The sequence below is a fragment of the Pongo pygmaeus genome, chromosome 3 (genome assembly GCF_028885625.2).
Source record: "Pongo pygmaeus isolate AG05252 chromosome 3, NHGRI_mPonPyg2-v2.0_pri, whole genome shotgun sequence".
Classification (NCBI taxonomy): Eukaryota; Metazoa; Chordata; class Mammalia; order Primates; family Hominidae; genus Pongo; species Pongo pygmaeus.
Window position 1 is genome coordinate 131,974,259 of NC_072376.2, and position 21,943 is coordinate 131,996,201.

The following is a 21,943-nucleotide window of genomic DNA, read 5'->3' on the forward strand; positions in this document are numbered from 1 at the left end:
GCACATATTGATTAAATTTTTTCAAAGTTCTGAAATTTGTCATTTGATTAAAGAGAAAGTTTCTTTTCAGTAAACTTGATGAATGATGAATGATACTCTTTTCTCATCTAATATATTTGTTACTGACTTCAAGGGTTTTATTTCTGCTTTTTTTAGGTTGAATTCTTACTTTAACAGATTTACAGAAATATCAAAGAATACTTTTATTTAAAATAAACTTCTTTTTTAATCAATAATTAAGACAAATAGCTTGTTAGAAGTCAATTTTTAGTATACTGAATAAATTGCAGATATGTGTTAAAATTGTCATTATATAATACAAACTGTGTAAGGCTTTGCCTGGTTTATCTGTGTTCATAATTTTAAACTTTTATGTTTTTCTGTAGAGTAACTGTGGCCAAAAAATAAAAATTCGCCGTGTTTTAATGAATTGCCCAGAGATTGTTACAATTGGTTTAGTCTGGGACTCTGAGCATTCTGACTTGACCGAAGATGTTGTTCGGAATCTAGCAACACATCTTTATCTTCCTGGGGTATCTTATCTATTTTCATTCCCTTCCCTTTTATTTTCAAATTCTTCTAAAACATCATTCTGATGTTTTATCTGATAAAGACAAGTTTAATCAAATCAGGCTAACTGGAATGCCTTTACTACATAGACTAGGAATAGCTTTCAATTACAAACTAAACTGTCTCATGACTTTTGCTTCTTTCACTGTAAAATCATGATGATTGATGATTTTTTATGTATGGCCATGATTGTAAATATAAATATTGTTAACTTAGAAAGGTTTAATATTTAAAATTCATCTAAAGCACTGATCTCTTTTTTTTTTTTTCTTTTTTTTTTTTGTGGCAGAGTCTTGCTCTGTCACCCAGGCTGCAGTGCAGTGGTACAATCTTGGCTCACTACAACCTCTGCCTCCCAGGCTCAAGCAATTTTCATGCTTCAGCCTCCCTAGTAGCTGGGATTACAGGCATGCACCACCATATCCAGCTAATTTTTTGTATTTTTAGTAGAGATGGCTTTCACCATGTTAGCCAGGCTGGTCTCAAACTCCTGGCCTCAAGTAGATCCACCTGCCTTGGCTTCCCAAAGTGCTGGGATTACAGGCATGAGCCACCACACCCCGCCATGATCTCTTGATATGCTTGTTACTTTCTTGGTATATTTTGAATTGGTTCATGTTACAATTAAAGTTTTGGATATTTAGATAATATGTTTATCTAAATAAATATCTAAATATATTATCTAAATAAACATATTTAGATAATATGTTTAATGAACATTCAAATATGTGATTCAGTCAAGAATTACCAGAAATGTGGAATTTATCTCATATTTTGAATTTCTTTATGAAAAGTGTCAGTCATGTGTCATTAGAGATACTCTATTATTGCTAAACTAATTTGTAGTGAATTCGTTTTATTGGACTTAAAGTTTTATGAATGAATTAAAAGTGGTAATTCTGTTAACAATGTGATGTCAGTGGTGCCTTCAAGTAATAATATAATATTAGATTGGGGCAGTATGCATGAGAAATATTTCATTATGTGTCAAATACATGATTCATCTAATTATTTCTCATTTTACAAAAGATTTAGTATTAAGTGTACATTACCAATTTTTTTAAACAGCTTTTTTATAGAGTTACTGATGAAAATGCCAAAAATAGTGAACTTAACCTTGTTGGTATGATCTGCTACACCAGCCAACATTATTGTGCCTTTGCATTTCACACCAAAAGTTCCAAATGGGTATTTTTTGATGATGCAAATGTGAAAGAGGTAAGTGACACTTTCTTTAATTGAAATAATTACTGTGATTTTTACTTTTTGTTAATCAATGATATATTGATATTAATAGTCAAAAGGATGATATAATTATTATGTAAAATAGTAATAAATGAACATGATGATAGCATCATTAAGTTCAAACTTTCTTTTGTTATTCTTGAAATTGGCTTATTTTGAAGCCAGCTTTTGAACCAGTCCATTTCCAGAATAATAATAAGTAGACTAATGAATATTAGTATACAAATATGTAACTATCAGTGATCTGTATGTCAGTGATGATCCTTTTTGCCTGATGCATACTTGCTATATTTACTTTTTTGTGGATGATTCACAGTAGTTTTGTATAACTAGTGATGAAAATATGCTTGCCTTTATTTTTATTATGACAATTTTTTCAAATTTTGTGTGTGGAATACGGAAATAGATATGTCAGTTATATCTTTTGGTAATTACAGTTGACCCTTGAACAACATAGGAGTGCCAAGCCCCTGTGCAGTTGAAAACCCACATACCACTTTCAACTCCCTCAAAACTTAACTGCCAACAGCCTGCTATTGACAGGCAGCCTTACCAAACACATAAACAGTCAATTAACACATATTCTGTATGTTCTATATATTATATACTGTACTCTTACAGTAAAGTAAGCAAGAAAAAAAGTTACTTAGAAAATTATAAGCAAACGAAAATATATTTACCACTCACTAAGTGGAAGTGGATCATCATAAAGGTCTTCATCCTTGCTGTCTTCACGTTGAGTAGACTGAAGAGAAGGAAAAGGAAGATTGCTTTTGCTGTCTTGGGTGACAGAGGCAGAAGAAAATTTACATATAAGTGAACCTGTGCAGTTCAAACCTGTGTTGTTCAAGGGCCAACTGTAATTTATTTACTCAAATAGTAATAATATTGTCTAGAAAAGTAGTGAACAGTAGTTCTTAATAAGGAGTATTGGAATCACATGAGGAGCTTTTAAAAAAACATATATTCCTGGATTCCTAAAGTTTTGATTCAGTGGTGTAAAGCCAGGTATCTGAAATTTTAAGTTCTACGGGAAATTCAGACATAGCGCAGTTGAAAACTATTGGTCTTGTCAAGGCTTACTGGCTTTGGCAATCTTTATTAAGTAGTAAACTCATTTAAAAATACAAGTTCTTTGGTTGTTATAAGCAAATGATGTAGAATTCTATTTAGTTCCATTTTATTAATATATAAGAAAAGGCCATTTATCAGCACTGTGATTAAGACAATACAAATTCAAATATTTGGTATTTAGTGGACTTCTGATTCTACCCATGAAGGATTAACTGCTATAGAAATAGCCATTTCACTGTTTAAAACTAGGACATAGGTGAAACAACTCAAGACATTGAACAACATGCAGTTGAACAGAGAAAAGGGAAACAAATGAGGTCAGCTCTATAATTACCCCTGCTTACTGCCTAGAGGTAGTTTCTGGGTTGCAGTGCAGGCAGTGGGAGCCCGAACAAAGCCTAGTAGTGTCACTGAGTTCTGGAGACTGAAACTGGTGTTCAGGGAGGCCTAGATGGCTAAAATTTGCAGGACAGAATACTAGAAAGAAAACTGCACATGGGAAAAGTTCTGGAAATTGACAGAAGGGTTCCCTGGAATTTTTGGCTAAATTGTGATTTGTGCATGTGAGGGGTGAACCCACACACGTTTGGGGTTAGTTGGGAGAGATGGGAAGCATCACTGGAAAACAAAAGGTAAAACAATTCTCAAAAATCATACAAGGTTAGTAATAGTTTGTATCCCCACCATAAAGAGTGGAGAGATGATATAACATGTAGGCATTAGCTGGAGCCTTCAGAAAAGTATTACCTTGATAATGGGGCTAAGTTATTCCTAGGCTGAAGATTCCTCTGGACCTGATATTAAAAAGCTTAAAACAAGGCCGGGCCGGGCACAGGGGCTCATGCCTGTAATCCCAGCACTTTGGGAGGCCAAGGTCGGCGGATCATGAGGTCAAGAGATCAAGAGCATCCTGTCCAACATGGTAAAACTCCGTCTCTACTAAAAATACAAAATTTAGCGTAGTGGCACCCACCTGTAGTCCCAGCTACTCAGGAGGCTGAGGCAGGAGAATTGCTTGAACCTAGGAGGCAGAGGTTGCAGTGAGCCAAGATCACGCCACTGCACTTCAGCCTGGTGACAGAGTGAGACTCTGTCTCAAAACAAACAAACAAACAAACAAAGCTTAAAGTCTTGAAAGTTCAAAGCTAATCCCACTTTTAAAATAACAGAACAAAATTCAATACCCAAGACTACAAAGTTCAATGAAATTCAATATGCCATTTCAAAATAGCATTCAATAAAAAAATTACCAAATATTCAAAGAACCTGAAGAAAAATTAATAAAAACAGACCAGAAATGACTGAGATGGGAATATCAGGGAAGGATAGTAAAACTACTATTTATATATAGGGATTTCTTAGATAACATTTAATAAGCATGAACCATAAAAATAGCTGGTAAATTAGACTTCATTGAAAGTTAAAATTTTTGTTCTTCAGTAAGATACTATTAGGAGAATAAAATGACAAACCATATACTGAGAGAAAATATTTGTGAAGCATTTATCTAATAAAGACTGTATCCAGAATATTGAAAGAACTCTTAAAATCCAATTAAAAAATCAGCAAAAAATGTTGACAGTTCACCAATGAATATACATGAATGGCCCTTGAAATGATATTCAGTACATCATTAGCCACAACAGAAATACAAATTTAATTCATGATGAGATTGTAGTACTCACCTGTTGTGATGGCCAAAATTAAAAAGACCAATAGTTGGTGAGGATAGGAACAGCTAGATCTCTCACACGAGGTTGATGGAACCACAAAATTGAACATTCACTTTCAAAACTGTCAGTTTCTTATAAATTTAAACATGTATTTTCCATATAACCCAGCAAATCCACTCCTGTGAAAATGTAAGTCCACGTAAAACGTGTACTTGAATGTTCATGGTAGTTTTCTTCATAATGCCCAAACTAGAAATGACTCAAATGTCAACAGTAGGTGAATGGATGAACAAATTGTGGTATAGCTATACAGTGGAATATAATACTCAGCAAGAAGGACTGAACTATTGAACTGATACATGCAATAATGTGAACAAATCTCAGAAGCATTATGCTAAGTGAAAGAAGTGAGATATAAATGACTACATGCTATGATTCCATTTATATGAAATTCTAGAAGGAAAAACAAAGGTGTGGAGGGTAGATCACTTATTTCCAGGGACTGCAAAATGGGGTACAAGGTAAGATTTTGGGGTGAGGATTACACGATTGTATTGTCAAAACTCACTGACTTGTACACTGTAACTAGATAATTTTACTTCATATAATACACCTCAGTACAGCTATTAAAATTTTTTGGTATTTATATTTAAAATCAGCACTTTGCTTGAATTACTTAGTACTTTGATGTAGGAGTTTATTAAGTTTCATCTTGAGTCGATGTGTAACAACATTTGCAGCTTCTACTTTGCTTTTACGTAGTTTAAATTGTTCAAAATTTGGAGGAAGAACTGGGTGTATTAATCACCCTGTGAAGTTTTTTATTTTATATTCACATTGACTCCACAAAGCCTGGCCAACATGGTGAAACTCTGTCTCTACTAAAAATACCAAAATTAGCCAGGCGTGGTGGCACATGCCTGTAATCCCAGCTACTCAGGAGATGGAGTCATGAGAATCCCTTGAACTTGGGAGGTGGAGGTTGCAGTGAGCCGAGACCGTGCCACTGAACTCTAGCCTGGGCGACTGTGAGACCTTTTCTCAAAACAACAACAACAACAACAACAAAAAAAAAAACAAATGGACTCCTCAAGTCTCTTGGAATCCCCAGTGAGGGGGTAAACAGCTGAATATGTGTAGTTCAAAAAAGCTCATCAGAATTGTTCTTAAAAGTCCCCTTCCCTGCAAAAATACTCTAGAATGCTTTGTGGTGTTTTTGTTTGGTTGGTTTTGTTTTGCTTTTAAATCAATTTTATAGAGGTATAGTTCACAAACATTAAAATACACCCATTTTAAGTGTACAGTTGGAGTTTTGATAAATGTATTTACCTATGTAACCACCATAATCAGTACACAGAACATGTCCATCACGCTAGAAAAATTCTGTCAGGCTTCTTTGTTGTCATACTCCCCACACCACCCCAGGCTGAGGAAACCACTGGTCTCATTATAGATTAGTTTCACTCATTCTACAATTTTATATAAATGGTCTCTTACAGTATGTACTACTGTGTATCTGCCTCCCTTCCTTTAGCATATTGTCTTTAAGATTCATTCATGTTGTTTGGATTCACACTTTATTTTTATTGTGTGTTTTATGGCTGTACAACAATTTATCCGTTTACCTATTGAAGTATGAGTAATCTGTTTGTGAACATATTTTTTTCTGTTGCTGTTAGATAATACCTTGAAGTGGGATTTCTGGGTTGTGTGGTAAGTGTCTGTTTAACTTTACAAGAAACTATCAAATTGATTTCCAAAGTGGTTATACCAATTTGCATTCTATGAGAGCAATGTATGAGAGTTCCTGTTGTTCCACATTCTCAGCAGCACTTCGTGTTGGTATTCTTTTTAATGTTAGCCCTTCTCGTGTATGTATAATATTATCTCACTGTGGTTTTCATTTGCATTTCCCTTGTGATTGGTAATGTTTTGAGCATCTTTTCATGTGCTTGTTTGACCATTCTTACATCTTTCTTTTGGTGAAATGTTCAATTTTTTTGCCAGTATTTCGCATTGGATTATCTTCTTATTAATGTGTTGTAGGAATTCTTTATTCTGCATACCAGTCCTTTATTAGCTGTATGTTGCTTCTCTTTTTTCAGTTTCTTAATGGTGTCTTTCCAAGAGCAAAAGTTATTAATTAATTTAGATTAAGTCCATTTTAAAAATATTTTTCTTCTATGGTTTGGTATGCTAAGAAATCTGCCCTTCCCCAAGGTTGCAAAGATTTTATCTTTTGTTTTCTTCTGTAAGTTTTAGTTTTTGTGTGAGCCATTCTGAGTTAATTGTTTTTTGTTGTTTTATATGAAGTCAGGTTAAAGTTATTTTTCTCATAGTAAAAGTTCTTTTTCTCCAGTTGTAGCACCATTTGTTGAGCTGACTCTTAATATTTCTCCATTGAATTGCCTTGAAGTCTTTGTCAAATGTCAGTCAACCACATATTTGGAAAGCTTTTTAAAATTTAATCACCTTGATGTTTATAATCTTTGCCCATCAAATTTTTAAATGATAATGTTTAAAATATTTTTGTTTAGACTAGTTACTAAATACAGTTAATTATATGATACATACTTGAACTACTAGCAGCTGCATATCTAAATTTTTAAAAAATATAAAGTAACTCAGAGTCTCTGTCTTTTCATGTAACACATTGATTACAAGGTTTTGTTTTGTCTTTATTCATTGTGTTTTTTTGAAAGATTGGAACTAGATGGAAAGATGTTGTCTCCAAATGCATTCGATGCCACTTTCAGCCACTACTTTTGTTTTACGCAAACCCAGATGGCACAGCAGTTTCTACTGAGGATGCACTCAGGCAGGTCATCAGCTGGTCACATTACAAATCTGTTGCAGCAAATATGGGTAATTCTTTCTTTTAAAAATTCTCAATGTTTTTCTATTATCACAGTCAACTAGGAATACTAATACTCTGAATATAAAATGAATATAGAGGATAATTTCAAATTTGACTTTCAATAGAGCTGAGGAAATTTTAGTAATTTTTGTTAGTATTTTGGAATGAACCTTTTCTCATCGGTGGCCTCAGAAGCACCTTCAGGAGTTACCCACTACTGTGGTCACACAATCACAGAAGAGGCTTCATTAGTAGCTCTTTCTAGAAGTACATTTTAAGTGATTTAGTAAACTGGAAAAGTCTGAAACAGCTAGGTCATTTTTGGATGCATTATAAAGCATTTCGAAATTCTTAAATGATGTCAATCCTCTTAAGTTTTAAGTAACTTTTTTTACAGTTAAAAATAATCTGAAAAAAATGATTCAAACATCTCTTCTCATGGGATGGAAAGGAATGATACATTTTTGCTTTTCTTTTTAAGGATGTGAAAAGCCTGTAATTCATAAGTCAGATAATTTAAAAGAAAATGGATTTGGTGATCAGGCAAAGCAGAGAGAAAATCAGAAATTTCCAACTGATAGTATTTCATCATCTAATCGGAGCCACAGTCACACAGGTGCAGGGAAAGGACCAGGTATGTGTTTAAATTGTCATTTTTACATAGTTCCAAGTGAGTGTCCTCCTTTCTTCACTTATCAGAGGATGCTTACCTAGCTTTCCTTGGCTATGAAAAGATAATAACAAATAGATAACAAAATTCGTCTTTTGATTTATGCATTTCTCTGAGAGCTGTAGTTTTACCTGACCAGTTTGATTCCATGAGTTGTTTGAGTTTCTTCATGCACTCAGACTGTGGTAGGCCTGAGGCAATCTGGACAGTTACCAAATAAAGCAATAATGTGGCATTTCCTTCAAGGAGTTAATTATCAGCTTGGAGCAGAAAAACATGAGTTAGTAAATTGACCTAAATGCCAAAATTAAATTTACTGGTAGTGAATGCAACAGCAGTTCAAAGTTACTATTGCTGTAGTTTGTTCTTAACCTCGTTTTTATTCAACTCTGTCTTGTTACTGTTATCCTATAACTGATTTTCACGAGCCAGTTTCTGTAACTTGGGTCCAAAATGAGACCTCACAATACTGTGTACCATTACAGTTTAGAAATACATATAACTCTTGTGTGGATGTTCAGGATGATTTTGTAAGCAACCTTTAAATATATTAATGAAATAATGTGTAATCATAAAAGTAACTCATTTAATCAAGGGTAGTAAGATTGAGAATTAACAGTTATCCACAAAAAACTAAAATAAAGGCTTTTTAAAAATTCTTAATGAAGCTGTTTCTCTTTTCCTTTCACAGATTATTGATATTCTTAGATTAAAACATTTTATGTTTTTCAAAAGACACCTAGTTTTAAGCCCAGAAATAGTATATATGTGTGTAAGAATAGAAGCATTGGAACCAGACAACTTGGGTTCATATTCCTGGTTCTAAACTTAGAAACTTCTGAACCTGGGCAAATTTCTAATTTCTCTCTGCCTCAGTTTACTTACCCAAAATAGAGACAATAATTGTACCTCAAAGAAGTAAATGAGTAAGACACCTGGCAAATAGTGACCATTCAGTTACCTTTAGCTCTTATTATTTTAATGGCAGATCTCTTTCTTTTTTTATACTTGTTTTAGGGGCTATACAAGGAGTTTTAAAAGACAACATGCATCTCCAGTGTCAAGAAAAATCACATCTAGTTTTTAATCATAAAAATACCATTGTATACTATATATCTACGTATCTATGCTCTTTTTAAATATATCTTAACATTTTTATATAGATCAATTTTTATTTTTATTGGGCAATTTGAAAAATGATCTGTATCCTAGTAAGAATGATTTCTTTTACAGCTAAGTTAAGTCACATTGATCAAAGGGAAAAGATAAAAGACATTTCCAGAGAATGTGCTCTGAAAGCTATTGAACAGAAAAACTTACTTTCTTCACAAAGGAAAGATTTAGAGAAGGGACAAAGAAAAGATTTAGGACGACATAGAGGTAAGTTAAGATCTTGTACTATTGATTTTAAAAGGAGCTTCTAGAAATCTTATTTTAAAACTGAATTTTATAACTTTAATTTCTGTATATGTTAAATTATATTAAAAATACATAAATATATAAGTTATATATATATCTCTCATAGAAATATATAAATTATACATATTTCTGTATATGTATAAATCTATAAATTATATATAATTTCTATATATAGTTTATATATAGAAATTAAATTATATTAAAGTTATTTTTAATAACTTTATTTTTAAGAGGTGAGAGTTCACTCTTGTCCAGCCTAGAGTGCAGTGACCCAATCATAGCTCTCTGCAGCCTTGAACTCCTGGGTTCAAGCTATCCTCACATCTTAGCCTCCTGAGTAGCTAGGACTACAGGCACATGCCATCATACCTGGCTAAATTTTTAAAAGTTATTTGTAGAGATAGGGTCTTGCTATGTTGCTCAGAGTGGTCTTGAACTGCTGGCCTCAAATGATCCTCTTACCTCAGCCTCCTGAAGTGCTGGGATTACAGGGGTACCCAGACCTATTATATTTTATGTATTTATTAATATGAGTTCTTTAATACACCTATACTAAATCTAAATATGCAAAATATCCTGGTTCGTTCTTAATTCTAACCTGGGATACTTGTATATATGTGTTTCGATGTTTTAACTTAGTTACAGATATAATTCACTCATGGCACATTCAAGTAATAAGGAAGTTTATAAAATTAAGTGAAGGGACTCCTTTTCTGGCAATCCCTGACCTTCCCCCTCTTTACTTAGTATTTCCATTTCCACATTATAAGCATGTCCCTTTATGGTTCTATGCTTTTTTCTTTATGGACAGAGCATAATTTAACTGATAGTGATAGACTTTACAGGCTGATTTAAGATTTTTGCTTCAGCAACATCTTTTTTCACACATACCTTTGTACATTTTTGCCTATAGCCATAGCATAAAATTCCTTCAGAGGAATTGCTGGGTCAGGATATGTTTACTTTTAATTTTGACAGATGTGGCTCAGTTGCCCTCTTCAAAGACTGAACTAGTCTGCACTCCCACCAACAATGATTGGATGTCTGTTTGTTCACACTCTCAGCAAAAATTGGTTTAACAAACTTTTAAATCTTTACCAATATAGGAAGTGGAAAATATTTTTATGATTTTTGTTATGAGTGAGATAGAGTGCTTATTTTTTTAAAAACTGCCTCAATTATGATCTACCTTAGAGATCATTTTTTAAAGTTTCTTTTATAAATACCCCTTATTAAGCATACATAAGGACTGGAAAAGCACTTTTTAATCTCAAAGCATTATGTGATATGTACTTGTAATTACTATTTACCTAAAACTGTTTAACATTTTATCTCTAACAGGTATCTGCCTTGTGACTACAAGGTGGCTCTGAGGAGTAATTCATGTGTATCTTTAATTTTTTTTTTTAAGATTTGGTTGATGAAGACCTTTCACATTTCCAATCTGGATCACCTCCTGCCCCAAATGGTTTTAGACAACATGGGAATCCACATCTATATCATAGTCAAGGAAAAGGATCATATAAACATGACCGAGTTGTACCTCAGACTCGAGCTTCTGCACAAATAATAAGTTCAAGTAAATCCCAGATTCTTGCTCCAGGAGAGAAAATAACTGGCAAAGTTAAGAGTGACAATGGCACTGGATATGACACAGACAGCAGCCAAGATTCTAGGGATAGAGGAAACAGCTGTAATAGCAGCAGTAAAAGCCGGAACCGAGGTTGGAAACCTATGAGAGAAACATTAAATGTTGATAGTATTTTTAGTGAAAGTGAAAAAAGACAGCATAGTCCAAGACATAAACCAAATATCAGTAATAAGCCTAAATCTAGCAAGGATCCAAGTTTTAGTAATTGGCCAAAAGAGAATCCAAAGCAAAAATGTTTAATGACCATATATGAAGATGAAATGAAGCAGGAAATAGGAAGCAGAAGTTCCCTTGAATCTAATGAAAAAGGAGCAGAGAAAAATAAAGGCCTTGTAGAGGGTAAAGTGCATGGTGATAATTGGCAGATGCAAAGGACTGAGTCTGGATATGAAAGCAGTGATCACATCAGTAATGGATCTACTAATTTGGACTCACCTGTTATCGATGGAAATGGTACAGTAATGGATATCAGTGGTGTTAAAGAAACAGTATGCTTCAGGTAATGTAAAAGTTGAGTGAATCGTTTTTCCATCACTCTTCTTTTTTGTTAATTGCATGAAGTAATTTTCGAAGTTTGGGGTCAATTAAATAGGATGGAAACAGCATGAGCTGTTTTAAAGAGCTTTAAAAAGTTTGTTTCTTTTAAACACAAATATGTTTCTGTAAAGAAACCTAGGATATTGTAGTTTATTTGATATTTTAGATTTCCATTTTTAATAGTTATTTCCTGATTCCAAAAATAGCAGCTTTTTATTTTTAGAAAATTTGGAAAGTACAGAAGTTTTTTATCATTGTTGTGGCACTGTCAACAATTGATTGGTTTTAAAGCACAGACTTCAGTTGGTATCATCTAAGTCATTAAGTTGGTTGTTTAATTCTTCTTTTTTTGGTGGGAGGGGAAGGAGTCTCACTCTGTTGCCCAGGCTGGAGTGCAGCGGCGCAATTATGGGTCACTGCAACCTCCACCTCCCAGGTTCAAGCGATTCTGCTGCCTTAACTTCCCAAGTAGCTGGGACTATAGACACGCACCACCACGCCTGGCTAATTTTTGTATTTTTAGAGATGGGGTTTCGCCAGGCTGCTCTTGAACTCCCAACCTCAGGTGATCCACCTGCCTTGGCCTCCCAAAGTGCTGGGATTACAGGCCTGAGCCACTATGCCCAGGCTGTAGTTTAATTCTTCAATCTATATAATGTTTATAATCCCATCTCTAACATTTGTAACTCAGAACTGAAGCTAGTTTTTACTGTCATACCTCATTCTCATGGAAGAGATATTTTCCCTTTAGCAAATATAAAAAAAATCAGCCAAATAACTTTGTGTTCAATTAATTCTAAATACATTTATTATATTACTGTTTAATCCTTCTAACAATGTGTTTGTTTGATATTAGCTGATATTTGACCACATTTGTTATTAAAAGGTAGATTTGCAAAAATCAACTGCTCATGTTTTATGAAAATGCTTGTTTCAATAAAGACTTAAAGAAAGGGCCAGGTGTAGTGATTACACACCTGTAATCACAGCACCTTGGGAGGCTGAGGCAGGAGGATTGCTTGAGCCCAGGAGTTCAAGACTAGCCTGAGCAACATGGAAAGATCTCACCATCTCTAGGAAACAGTTTTAAAATATTAGCCAGGTATTGTGGCATATGCCTGTGATTCCAGCTACTTGGGAGGCTGAGGTGGGAGGATCTTTTGAGCCCAGGAGGTCGAGGCCGCAGTGAACCATGTTTGTACCACTGCACTCAATCCTGGGCAAAAGAGCAGAAAGTCCTGGCTCAAAAAAAAAAAGACTTGACAAGGTAATTTTATAATTCTTCGTGGAATGGAGTAGCCTAGGGTAGTAGAAAGATCAGGACTTTATAACCAGATAGACTTAGATTTTAATTATTGGGCAAATTAATTTGACTTTTATAGTCTTTATCTTCTGTAAAATGAAGATAACAACTACTTTTAAGTATTAAATAATGTACATTAAGCCCTAGAACAGCACATGGCATATAATAAATGTTTAACAAATTTTTTTTTTTTTAGAATAAACAAAGGCAGTCCATAATAACTGATGTGTTTTGTGTGTATTTTATTTTCTAGTGACCAGATTACGACAAGCAACCTAAATAAAGAACGTGGGGACTGTACCTCCCTTCAGAGCCAACATCACTTAGAAGGTAAAAATCTTATTTGAATATAATAGTTGCTGTAAAAAATGAATTATAGTAATTTATTGTTTGCTATTATGTATCTGAGAGAAAATCCTATATGACTATAAAAATTATTTTTAAATAATCCTAAAATATCAATAAACAAATTTTATTAAGTTAATGTATGTTTTAATGAAGTACATGTGGAAAGAAGGAAATCAGCATTCTTTTTTGTATGTGTATTGTCATACAAAAGAAAGCATACTGTACTTTCCACATTGACTTCACAAAGTGTTAATAATGGTTTTGTATCTTACTTTTTATTTGATTGGATAACTATTGCTTTTGAAGTTTGCAGCCTTTTTTAATGTGCTGTTTGGATATGTCTCTGATTAAAGATAGCGTTAGATTGCTTCCTTTTTTGATTTAGATGATGAAGTCTTTCAATTTTTTTTTTTTTTTTGGTAGCAGTTTGCATTTTAAGTGTCCACATTAGGGACCCTTGAACACATTGCTTTTGATACTAGCCCTTAAAACTGTGATTTGAGACCCAGATAGGCAGAAGTATCTGTCTATGGTGGCTTGTTAACACTTTACTTTTACTTAACAGAAGGTATATTTCTATATTTGCAAAGAAAAATGTCATGTTCTGATAGTTTAGAAACTGTCTGTAGACTGTTGGTCTTTCTGACTTTATTTACCCCCTACCTTTTATGCCTATGGGAAATAGGCATAAAAAGAGAATGGTCCATTGAGGTAAGAGTAAAGAAGATAAGAATGGTCCTGTTACTGATAAGTTTATGAGTAATGATGAGGGAAGTTGAGCATTCATACTTGAAGGCTTTTAAAAGATGGGAAAGCTATGAGAAAAGGGGAAACTCTATCAGGATAGGTAGGTTTTAGATTATGCAATGGTAGTATCTTCAAAATCTCAAGGTGTTAACTCAAGTTTGTTTCTTGCTCACAATACAAGTCCAGAGGTGGTCAGTGTAGTCTCTTCTTAGGAGTCACTCAGGATCCCAGGCTAAGGGGATATGGGTGAGGAGGACATAAAGGAAGATTTATTGTGGAGAATCACCTGCCAGCTCTTAAAACTTCAAACCCGAAGTGACACATGCACTTCCACTTCTGTATCATTGACCAGAGCTAGTCTTCTAACCAGGCCTGATTTCAGAGAAGGTAGAAAAGTGCAATTTTACAGGTGCTTGGAATAATGGAAGTATGTGTGAACAACTCTAATGACTGCCATAGTAGTTAAGAACAGATAGAAAGATTGATAAAGAGCCTTCTGGAAAAGTTCAGTTTGGCACCAATAACTATGCAATGGTGTGGGATTATTATAGGCGATTTGTTAGCAACACATAACAGCCCAGAAGCAAAGAAAGTTAGATACTTGAATGTATACAGGATTCAGGGTTGCTATTGGGAGTATATACCTGAAGAATTTGGGTGAGAGAAGTCAAGGAAGATGATTAGCAAAGGGATTATTATGTTGCAATCAAAGACAATGTTTTCAAATTTTATAATTCAGAGGAGTAGAAGGGATATAATTTTTCACAATATAAAAGAGCATTGAACAGCAAATTTTAAAGTTTTTTAGTCTTTGTTATGCTTAAGGCTTTTATGGGGATTATTTTTCAGTTTGCAGACAAAGAATGTGATTAAATGTTAAATTATTTTGTTTTCATCAAATGGTATACTATCAGAAGGAAACACTTATATTAAGGAAATAACCTTCTTTTCCCATATTAGAATGTCTCGCCTGATAAAATCTGATAAGTTTGGTAACCAAGTATTACAGGAAACAGTAAAGGGTTGGCCAGAAATCATAGCAAAAGTCAGTGAGATTGAACAATAACTGCAAGTTCAGTACTTGTTACAAAATGATGCTTGCTTCCTGATAGTTATAAAAACACAAGATCGTAGAGATTTTGATGGTCAGAAGTACATTGCTATAAGAACTTTGCAGGTTTCCTCATTTAATATGAAAGTGTGTGTGTGATGCACTTAAAAATTCTTTTTTGTGATAAAATATGTATAACCAAATTTACCATTCTATTTTTAAGTGTACAGTTCAGTGGCATTAAGTATATTCACACTGTTGTGCAACGATTACTACCATCCATCTCCAGAACTTTTCTATCTTCTCAAACTGAAGTTCTCTACACATTAACAGCTCCTCATTCTCCCCTCCTCCCAGCCCTTGGCAAGCACCATTCTACTTTTTGTCTCTGTGAATTGGACTATCTTAGGTACCTCATATAGGTGGAACCATATGATATTTGTCCTCTTGTGTGTGAGTTATTTCACTTAGCATGATGACTTCAGGGTTCATCCATATTGTAATGTATCAGAATCTCATTCCTTTTTAAGACTGAGTAACATTCCATTGTATTATATACCACATCTTGTTTATGCTTTCATCTGTAAGTGGACATGTGGGTTGTTATTACCCTTTGGCTATTGTGAATAATGCTGCAGTGAATATTAGTGTGCAAATGTCTGTTTGAGTTCCTACTTTGAAGTCTTTTGAATATATACCCAAAAGTGCAGTTGCTGGGTCCTGTGGTAGTTGTATGTTTAATGTTTTCAAGAACTGCTGTACTATTTTTACAGCAGCTGCACCATTTTACATTCCCACCAGCAGTGCATAAGGACTCCAGTCTCTCCATATCCTCACTAGCACTTGTTATTTTCTGTTTTAATAGGTATCGTATTGTGGTTTTGTGTAACCCACTCTTTATTTAACTAAATAAATTATACTATTTTAAAGTTATTTCTGATTTCATAAACTTTCTACTTCAAAGCCTACCACGGTTCTCTAAGCCAGTCTTTGACTTGAGAACATCTGTTTGTGTTGTGTCTTATGGTATTATGTATTCCCTTCCCCCAGTCTGGGACTGAGAATATGTGGAAAAGTGATATAGGAATTTTTTTCCCAAATTAAAAACTTGCTGTGCATGTTTTTTTCCCCCAATAAGGGACAATTTATTATAATTTTGTGACTATATATGATTTTCTTGGTCATTCCTATTTCTTATTTATAAAATGAGGGCACACTTACATTACTGACCTATAGAATCATTTTATATCAATAGCTAAAAGACTTAAAATTTAAAGAGCCTTAGAAATTTCTTACTTTCATATTTTCTTGACATTTTGTCAATTTTTAATATTAGTCTATGCAAGTATATTTAATGGTAGAGGACCAAAATCTATAATAATGCCACCATTATTTCTGCTTTTTTTATTCCATTAATAGAGATATTATATAGGCTTGTCTGCCTATGTCATGATGAATTCTGCTGCAAAAATCCATCCCTACACTGCCTAAAGTTGTTATATTTGGGAACATTGTTTAAATTGCCACAATGCCATTTGTAATGTTTTAGCCCCCTTTTTAAAATGGAATTGTAGTGGAGGGATTTCACATGCCTTAAATTACATTCAAGACAGAAGAAATGATATGTTTAAAACACACTGTCAGGAGAAAGCATCACATATTTGAAGAACACAAGTAGTTTGGTATATGCAGGGCAGAAGTGCATGCATGGAATTATGGGATAATGGCAACAGGGATAGATAGAAGCCACATTATGATGAAAATTTGTGCTATTTTTTAATCATAGAGGAAATGGAGAGGCACCAAAGGATAAGAAAAATGGTATACTGTAATTTGCATTTTGGAAAAGACTGTGGTGGTGGTAGTATAGAGGATAAATTTGGGACAGTGAGAGAAAAATTAGTTAGATGATGATTGTAACAGCCTAGGAGAGAAAAGTTGGGGGCAGTACCAATGTCAAGAAATATTTGAGAGATGATAAACATATGTGGGCAGGATAATTAGTTAGCTTTTGTGACATGTACCAAATGAGAGAAAGGGAAGCAGGGATAGATGTATTTGGGATGTATACAACTAGATTTACCATTTAGCAAAATGGGGAATATAGGAAGAAGGAACAGATTTTGGGGGTGGAAGGATGCCAAGTTTATATTTTAATTTGTTGAGTTTATCATCTGGGTAAACAGCATTATTAGGCAGTTAGGAACATAAGTCTAAAACTCAGGAAAGATTATATATTTAATAACCATCCACCTATATAGGAATTGAATGCCATAGACACAGACAGGATCCTTCAGGAAAATTGGAGATCGAAGGGCAAGAAATAGACAAAGTAAGGAACATTGGCTTCGCTGAGGAAGAGAAGTGAGCTAAAGCTAGAGAGAAGGAGCAACTGTAGAAAGGGATGAGAAGGGGGAGCTGGAAAGATATGAGAAAATATTGGAGACGGGGTTATCAAAGGAAAACCAGAGAAGTGTGGATCTTTCAGGGGAAGAGTGTCCATAGATTAAGCAGAATAAGGATTAAAAAGTGCCAGTTTGATTTAGCATTTATTAGTGGTATAGTAAAAGCAGTGTTTGAGGAACATTAGACATAGAAGCAAGATTGAAGTAGAATTGAGGTATTTAGAAGTAAAGGGCCATGTTTGTAACTTAATCTCAAATGGTCCAGAAAAAAAAACCCCTATTATTAAAATGTTAATAATAGCTGAATCTGGAGAAAGGATATAATATATTGCTTTTTTTCCATTAATAGAGATATTATATAGGCTTGTCTGCCTATGTCATTATGAATTCTGTTGCAAAAATCCATCCCTAAACTGCCTAAAGCCACTATATTTGGGAACATTGTTTAAATTGCCACAATGCCATTTGGAACGTTTTAGCCCCCTTTTTAAAATGGAATTGTAGCAGAGGGATTTCACACGCCTTAAATTACTTCAAGACAGAAGAAATGATTTCTTCTTACAAAAATGATTTCTTCTTATAAAAAGTATGTTTTAATACTTTTTAAATCTTTCAACTTTTCTGAATTTTGAAAATTTATTTCCAAGTAAAAAGTTAAAAGATTACAGTAGACTAATGGTTGCACAGCAGTGTGAATGTACTTAATGCCACTGAACTGTACACTTAAAAATAGTTAGAATAATAAATTTTGTTATGTATATTTTACCACAATAAAAAACCCTTGGAGTGCATTACTTACTTTTTCATATTAACTGAGGACACCTATTGCAAAATTCTTAGAGCAATGTGCTTTTGACCATGAAAATCTCTATGACTTTATGTTTTTATAACAGGAAGCAAGAGAAGTAAAGAAATGAATTTTTGTCTGTCTTTCCAAACATTTACAGTGAATAGCATACCTAGAGGAGAAAATGAAACTAAATGCTTAGTTTGCGTTTTGTTTTGTTTGTTTTCAAGTGGACATGCTTGGTATTTATATTGCAGAAGATAAGGAACTAATGATGTACAGAGGGAGAGAAAGGCATGAAGAATAGAACAGAACAGTGATTGATGGAGTAAGACCCTTGAGGCAGAGTGAGAAGGAAACAAGGTAGAGACAGGATTTGAATGAAAAGGATGGCAGCTTTTCTGTGATGAAGGAGAGAAAGATGAGAGCAGATACTGATTAGTGTGTATTTGTGTTAGGTAGAACAGTTGAAGTGTTTATACCTAATGGACTTTTTTTTTCTATGAGGTACGGTTATCTACTGAGGTAAGTACATAGTAGGTTAGGGTATTTATAGATCATACATAACAGATCACAAAAGAATTATTAGGTCTTTCAAGAACTTTTGCCATTTGCTTCTGGAGTCTGCAATATTTGGCTTAATCTCAGTTGATCCTAGAAGTCAGGATTAGTTAATGCTGAGAGTCATGATCTGGGACATAACAAATAGGAGTGAAAGAAGTTAATCAGTGGTTTAAAAATCTGTTAAGTCCCTTATTTCTTCTTGTACAAATAGTCTGTACCTCCACTTTCTTAAGTGAAATATACTGTCCTTAATGTTGTTACATCCTAGAATTAAGTCAATAAAAAATTTTGTCAGAAGTGTTTGTACATATACATAAGTTTTCTCTAAGATGTTTTTTGGCAAACTACAGAGTTTGTTCATTTAAGATAATTACATTAGAAAGTATATTTAGAGAAGTACTTTTGTCAGCCAATTTTTTTTCTATGCATATTAAACATTTTTTCTCTAAGAATTTTACAAACTGGTAACACATAATCTTCTCTTGCTGTAGCCTACCCAGGACCACCAAATGGCTACCTATGTACTTTTTTAAAACTAAACTTCTGGGATTGACATTTACTTTGTAGCAAAATAGCAATATTTGCTTTTCCTTTAAATTATAATCCAAGTGCAAAAAGCAGTTATTGACTCCTGCTTTATTATTTTGTAAAATCCCCAAATTTAGGTTTCAGAGAGTATAGATTATTACTACATATTAAAGTATCCTCTACTTCTTTTAGTATGTAGTAAATTTAGCCATAAATATTTATCTAGTTAAAGTTTTCTGATTTTTCTAAAATATTCAAATTTATTTCAAATGTATTTTTATTGTAAATTCAGTCATTGATTTGATTATTGCTGTTGAATGTTTAGGGTTTGTAAATATATATATATATATATATATGTCTTTTAAACGTAGGTTTTTTTTTCAGATGAAATATATATTGTGATTTCTTGAATACTCTGCTTTGGGTTTTTTTGTATACAGAATCAAAATGGGCATCATTAAAGTTTCTTGCCTTGATACTGAGGTTTTTTTTTTTCTGTGTCAAAGCGTTAAAATTGGACTTAGATTTGCGAATAACCTGGAGCCAAAATTCCTCACAAAGACACATGGATGTCTATGTCAGCAGAAGAGAAAAATAACATATCTATTTTTAAGTTAGTTGGAATTCTGAAGTCAAACCACTTGGTTGAATGCCTGCCACAGTGATATTAAAATTTCAAACATGCTCATAAAACCTATGCTGCCTCCTGCTGCCCATTGTGTGAATAATTTATAAAAGTAAAGATTTACTTAAGAACTAAATATTTACTTGTTTCTTGTTTGTGAATATTAAACTTGAAATTATGAATTGGCAAATAAATTATGAATTGGCTAATAATATGAAGTTAAAAATCACACTGGGTAGCAAATTACATTTCAACTTAAAAATTAAGCTGTAAACATTGACAAATTATTGAAGTTCTTTTTGACATCTTATTTCTTGTCACATCTTTTTTTAATCATAAAATAGCTGTTGAAAAGATTGGCAAAGGTTTCGAGCCTCAGGCAGTGTGTCAGGCTTACCCACAGTGATTTTCTTAAACATGAAAAATAATATATTCCTTCTAGAGAGACTCTGGGATAAATTTTACTGCTTTTTAAAAGTGTTATGAGTATAGCACTTATAGACTTGAGATAAGTGGGAGAGAAAGATAAGATTTATCTCAATTCATACTTAACTTGTCTTGCACCACTGAGTTGGGAACATGATGGGCAGGGTGGAGGTGACTTAAAAGAAGTAAAACTGTGTTTTTGAGGCAATTGTTTATTCTGTAGACCTTCATTTGAATGTCTTTTGTGTGCTAGATACTGTGCTAACTTCTGGGGAAATTTTTTTTTTTTTAAAGGCACATATATAATCAGAACGCTTACTGCAATTTAGGGGAAGTAAACGTGTTAAATCTTAAATGAATGCCAGATTTATAGTTCCTCTCATTCTACCACCTTAAGTTTTTATTATTTACTATATGGAGCGATGTTGGCATAGAGGGTATTAAATTCCCATGTATATTACATGACTCTTTCTTGGAAATTGCTTCCAAGATTTAACTTGCAGAGCCTGATCATAATCAAATATAGATTATTTTTCCCCTATAGGGCAATACCTAAAAAATATCTAAGATAAAGAACACTTATTGTTTAAAAAAGAAAATCACTGCTTTAATAACTTTGTTTTCTTTGCAGTCTTCATAGATTTGGTGTACAGTAAAGTAGAAGCAGGAGAATGAGAGGAAAATGAGATAAATGAACATGATGAAAATGTCAACTAAAAATACAGGAGAATGCAGAAAAACTTACTAGAAATGTTACAGAAGTGTAGACCACTAATTGACAGTTCATGCTAATGCCATATATTTTGCTATCTTCTATGGGCATCAGCATGTTATTTGATGTTCATACTAGTGGCCTAGTTTCATCAGAAGGAGATTTAGTATAATGACTTTGTATATTAATGGCATAGTGCAGTGGCATGAGCACTAGCTTTGGAGTGAACCCTGGATTGGTTTAAATGCTCCTACTTACCAGATATATAGAATATTGATTAGGTCACATAACTTCCCTGAGCCTAACTTTCCTCAAGTGTAAAAAGGGGAATTGTTTCACAGAACAGTTGTGACTGATGTTTTAAAAGACAACTATTACCAACTAGAACAGTAGTTTTCAAACTTTTGGGCCTCAGATATCTTTATAATCTTAGAAAAGGATTTATGACCTAAAAGAGCTTTTGTTTCTATAGGTTATGTCTATCAACATTTGCTAGATTAGGCACTAAAACTGAAACTTTCAAAATATTTATTCATTTAAAGAAATAAACCCAGTACATGCTAACACAAGTAACATTTTTAAATGAAAATTAACTATTGAAAACAAAAATTTAGTGAGACGAATGGCATTGTTTTATGCTTTCAAATCTCAGTTAATGCCTGGCTTCATGTAAGATGACTGGATTCTTGTTTTTGCATTCAGACTGTTGTGATGTTTTCATGTATGAAGAAAGCCCATTTACACACAGATA

The 21,943-nt window shown here is 33.5% G+C and overlaps 1 protein-coding gene across 5 annotated transcripts in view; it reads left to right on the top strand.

Annotated features, from left to right (window-relative positions):
- USP53 (ubiquitin specific peptidase 53) overlaps positions 1-21,943 on the top strand; it is a 79,699-nt gene that overhangs the window by 47,389 nt on the left and 10,367 nt on the right. For 3 of the 5 annotated variants that reach the window (XM_054486064.2, XM_054486066.2, XM_063664060.1), the window contains 7 exons: positions 387-533; positions 1,639-1,788; positions 7,265-7,427; positions 7,901-8,053; positions 9,323-9,469; positions 10,920-11,658; positions 13,253-13,329. In XM_054486064.2, coding sequence (XP_054342039.1) covers positions 387-533; positions 1,639-1,788; positions 7,265-7,427; positions 7,901-8,053; positions 9,323-9,469; positions 10,920-11,658; positions 13,253-13,329 — 1,576 coding nt within the window. The remainder of the gene's footprint in view (positions 1-386; positions 534-1,638; positions 1,789-7,264; positions 7,428-7,900; positions 8,054-9,322; positions 9,470-10,919; positions 11,659-13,252; positions 13,330-21,943) is intronic. The other 2 variants (XM_054486065.2, XM_063664061.1) reach the window with 1 other exon arrangement.